This window comes from Sinocyclocheilus anshuiensis, unplaced genomic scaffold (genome assembly GCF_001515605.1).
Source record: "Sinocyclocheilus anshuiensis isolate Anshui unplaced genomic scaffold, SAMN03320099.WGS_v1.1 scaffold2129, whole genome shotgun sequence".
Classification (NCBI taxonomy): domain Eukaryota; kingdom Metazoa; phylum Chordata; class Actinopteri; order Cypriniformes; family Cyprinidae; genus Sinocyclocheilus; species Sinocyclocheilus anshuiensis.
This window is the reverse complement of record NW_015552540.1, coordinates 159,384-164,203: the sequence shown is the minus strand read 5'-3', so window position 1 is coordinate 164,203 and position 4,820 is coordinate 159,384. Positions and strand designations below refer to the sequence as shown.

At 39.9% G+C, this 4,820-nt stretch overlaps 1 protein-coding gene across 1 annotated transcript in view; it reads right to left on the bottom strand.

Annotated features, from left to right (window-relative positions):
• smad3a (SMAD family member 3a) overlaps window positions 1–4,763 on the bottom strand; it is a 47,936-nt gene extending 43,173 nt beyond the window's left edge. Inside the window, exon 1 of the mRNA XM_016454409.1 lies at window positions 4,325–4,763. Within this exon, the coding sequence (XP_016309895.1) occupies window positions 4,325–4,527 (203 nt within the window). The 5' untranslated portion in view covers window positions 4,528–4,763. The remainder of the gene's footprint in view (window positions 1–4,324) is intronic.
• Window positions 4,764–4,820: the final 57 nt, after the last annotated feature.

Sequence of the window (4,820 nt, the reverse complement as noted above, 5' to 3'; positions counted from 1 at the left end):
GTTTCATCCAGGTCGCCAGTAGCAAACAATGGAGCGCGCTCTGCTGGACAAACTAAGTAATTACACCATTTCAAGCGTTTTATCTGCATTATATGTTCTGTAAAAAAAAATGTTCATATCGGCAGCATATCGGCGGCATTTCGCCGATACCAATATATCGGCGACAGGCTCATATCGTCATATCATATCGGCAAAACGATATATCGGTCGGGCTCTAGTGATTAGTAGGGATGTGCGCGACGACTAATTTGACTGTCGTTTAAACTAAAGTTTTGTATCCGACTAGTCGACTAGTCTAAAAGCAAGAAACCACCCAAAAAGAAAAAAAACTCTGTGCGTGCGTGTAGCATATATAATAGCCTATATTTGAAATACTTAATCTATGAATCACACTGTCGAATCCCTCAATGAATTCCGCTTGCCACACACTTGCCTCGCATTATCATCATTTCATTTTAGGCGGTCGTTAAAAAAAACAAAACAAGAAGAGCATACACTCAACATGCGTTATTTGTTCAGTGACATTATCAACGTGGTCTGGTGAAAGACAGGACTTGAGGCGATTAACAATAAAATTCCTGCATTTTAAAAAACGCGCTCGGCAGGAACTGAAGTCGCAGGCTTTTTCTGTCGTGTAATCGACTATTGTTTTCAGTGTCGACTAGTAGGATCTGTACCGTTTAGTCGACTAGTCGACTAGACCCGCACATCCCTAGTGATTAGTGGTGTTGAATAGCATATGTAGATTTTTATTTACATACACAACAGTTCAAAAGTTTGGGGTCCATAAGATTTTTTGATTAATTTAATGCATCCTTGCTGAATAAAAGTATATTCTTTAAGCAATCGTGCATAATTTTTACTTTTATATTTTTAACAGCTAAAGTAGGGGTAGATTACAATGGTCGGACTAGTTGGTTGTGGACCATCTATTAGAGATCTAGATTCTATATGTGTCTATTTTTATATTATAGCAGCTGTGCTTCAACACATTGCGCTAGTTATTTGCATGGTACAAACTTTTATGCAAGTTTTGTGTTTTACATCCATTTATATTTATGTAAATGCATTTTATCCAAAGTGACACACTGCGTTTAAGGTATACACTTTATCAGTTCATGCATTCCCTTGAAATCATGACCTTGGCATTGCTAGCATCATGTTTTACTGTTTGAGCTGCATGAATGCTATTTAAGCACTGCCGCTACAGCCGTACACATTCAGACAGACGTCTTTTGCCATTGCGCTGTGTCTCAGGCTGTTTTGTGTCTCAGAGCCCCACCACAACATTGCGTTTTAAAAAATAGTCACATTTTTTAAAAGAGTGTCTGGTCTCCTGCATACTGTCACATTCAGTTGCACGCTGCACATTCAGGATCAGGTGAACCCCAAACCAGACTAATAGCCCTTTAGGGCAAGTCTTTCAGTCAACCCACAAACTAATAAATACTAAAAATTAGGGATGCACCGATATGAAAATTTTGGTTACTAGCCAATGGCGATTCAATTGCCAAGGTGTTCGTAGAGGGCTGCCTTTTCTATCTCTTTATCGCTCTTTCTCTGGATCTCCAGCAGGCAGGGACAGGCTTCCAGCGTAAGCTGCATGTGAGGGCAAAACAGGATTCAGTGTGGCCTGAAGCGAGTCGAGGGTGTCTGAGGAATCTGGATCCTCCAGCAGGGTGAGGCAGTGTTGTGAAGGCTACCATCTACAGATCTGGCCAAGAATAGAGTCTTGGACTGGACGCTGTGCAGATTCAGGTTACACTACTCTAACAACAAGGGAAAAAACTGAAGTATAAGCCAAAACTGTTGTGATGCACAAAACCAGAGTACACACATCCCAATAGTTGAAGTCTTCATTTGTTACAGTTTCTGTCACCACCGAGCTCTACCAGAGAAGCACCAGTGGGTCACACCACAAAGCCACAGGCTCAAACTCCCTCTCCCTCCGGGGTGACTCAGCCTGATCTCTGGCTGGGAGCCCTGCTTTCACTGAGCTATCTGTTCTTTGGAAACAACAACCAATACAACAGCGCTGCAGGCTTGGACCGCAGTTGCTCGGCCCTGTAACGCCACACAATTATGCAAACTTCAAATTTGGAAAGGAAATCTCAAAGGGACTCTATTTATGTCTATTTATGTCTATAAATGTAAATGTTGACTATAAGGTTACATAGTTCTTCGTTGTGTCTTCTAGTTTTTAATTAAATTTTGTTAGGCAACCCAATTTAGTAAATATAGTAAATTTAGTCAAGCAACCCAAATGTGTCAAGGCAATGGCATATAGCTCATGAATAAACTCTCCTATGAGGTTTACCAGCTTAGTAATTCTGTCGCATCTTGTTCCATTTCAGAGAGCTACCTGTGATTATAAGGCTGAAGACTGCAGATAGGTGAGATTTTGTGGCCTTTACAGTAAAGGTGATCTGTCTTTATCGTCTGTGTAAACTATGAATAAAATAACTATGAAGTGAAATTGTTGATCTACACAAATATGAGTTTTTCAATGGCAATACAGTCAGAGGTTGCTTTACAAATAATCATTATCCATCCGTTTGACTGACTTGGTGGTAAATTCCCATTATGCTCTAGTTATTTTACATCAAATCTTGCATTGCTTAATGTGATATTGATATCACAAAAAGATTTTTCAAGAGCTCTTTTAGTCTTTCCAACCACTCTTACTTTTTATTCTAATCTTATAATGTGAGAAAGACAACAGACGCTGCGATCTGGTGACCTGATTTAAAAACCAACATCCCATGAATTATTTCACTTTCTCACACACGTGTGTGTGTCTCTCTGTCCATGAAGAGGACACTTTCTTCCCTTTTTGTCACTTCTAAATTCTAATCTCTATTTGCATCTTTTACTGTTGGAATTCTAATAGGGATGTGTAATACAACAGTTTATTATTTTTACTTTACCAGACTGACAAAATCATTTGGAAATTTTCATCTGTGTTTTCAAGATTTGCTAAATAATGTAAAATGTTTGGTTTAAGTATATGCTGGAGACAATATGTAGGGATCTTGATGATACCGACTGACCAATATAATGACAATATACCATCTCACCATGTTCTAAAGTTTGCAGTTGGATTTTTAAAAATGTTTTTAAATGGTTTCTTTTTTAATGCACGTAATTTAATCATGTGATGGCAGATTCTAATTTTCAGCAGTCATTGCTCCAGTCGACAGTGTCACATGGTCAATCAGAAATCATTCTAATATGCTGATTTGGTGCTCAAGAAACATTTCTTATTATTATCAATGTTGAAAACAGTTGCTTATTTTTTTTTTTTTGGAAACAGTGATACATTCTTTCAGAATCCTTTAATGAATAGAAATGTCAAAAGAACAACCTTTATTTAAAATATTACTTTTTGTAACATTATAAATAGGTCACTTTGGCTCAAATGCAAATGTATTATTAGCGAATGCAATTTAAGAACTGACCTTTATCTGCTATTCTAACCCTATGCCAGAAAGTCTTTCAATAAGAACACATTTTACAGAAACAAAAAGCATAATTTACAACACCTCTATAAACGAGTTCTGGATTTGCACGTTTGAATACATCAATAAACAGGATGACAGAACCAGTGCCTATGCCGTATTTCTCTGTACTGAAGTGCTGAGACTGAAGATCTGCTGAGAGTAAGGGCTTGTAGGCAACCCTCATGTAGCTCGAAGGGGCAAGACCTGTGAGCAGTTGGCCAGCATCGTACTGTGACATAACAAGATTAACCAGTCATTGCAAAACTGAGAGGAAAAAACAACGTCAGACAACAACGTCCATCCCATATCCACCTATGCACACACACGCACACTCATGAGGAATAACAGACCTGAACGTCCTGCGCCAAATATACCCCACCATCCACAATATAAGCACAGAATTCATAACACCGTTTAGCCCAGATACAGCAGCTCCAGCGCTGCCCAGATTAAGGTCGGGTTATATAACCTCATCACAACCCAAACGACAACCCCAGGCAAGGCAGATGTGGGTTTATGAAAGCACAGGAGAGTATGAAGTTATAATAAATCAACAGGAGTGTCGGAATTTGATAATATAAAGAGATACGAGTAACTGCACAATGGATGGAGATGCTGTTTATAATCTATGTAGGAAACACAAGAGTTGATTACTAAACAGAAGGGGCTTTGCTGCTGTCTTCAACTTTACTGTGTTCTTCAAAGGTGTTTTAGCTTCACTTTAAGACTATGCGGACTCGTTCTGCTAAAATCACGACAGTAAAACAGCCCACTTCACCACAAGCCGATGTTTCCGAGTCGAGGATGCTTTTAAATGCACTCACCGTGGTATGGTGATACACTTGGTGTTGACATTCTGAGTTGTGATGGCTTTCTCGAGCTCGTCCAGTTGTCCCGTCTTCTTCAGCTTCTTCACCAGACTCTTGACGGCTTTTTCGCACCATTTCTCCTCCTGTCCGTTCTGCTCTCCCTTCTTCCAGCCCAGCAACCTCTTCACGATCGGCGGAGTGAACGGTAAAATTGACATGTTGAATTCAGTTAGGCGTTCCTCTATTGCGCAGTCTCTCACGCAACTCGAAGAGAAATTCGGGATACTTTTTTATCTTCAGCGTAATCCGAAGGCGGTAAATCAAAATAAACGGCTCAATAGTAAAATTGAGAAAAGTGAGAGGCACTTGAGACGTGACCGAGACACGGTCTCAAGTTCAGCGTTCAGCTCTCTCTCTCTCTCTCGCTCTCTCTCTCTCTCTCTCTCGCTCTCTCGATCTCGTTATCTCTGGCCCTCCTACAGACTTCCTCTTCCTTTCCTATTCGTGTCGC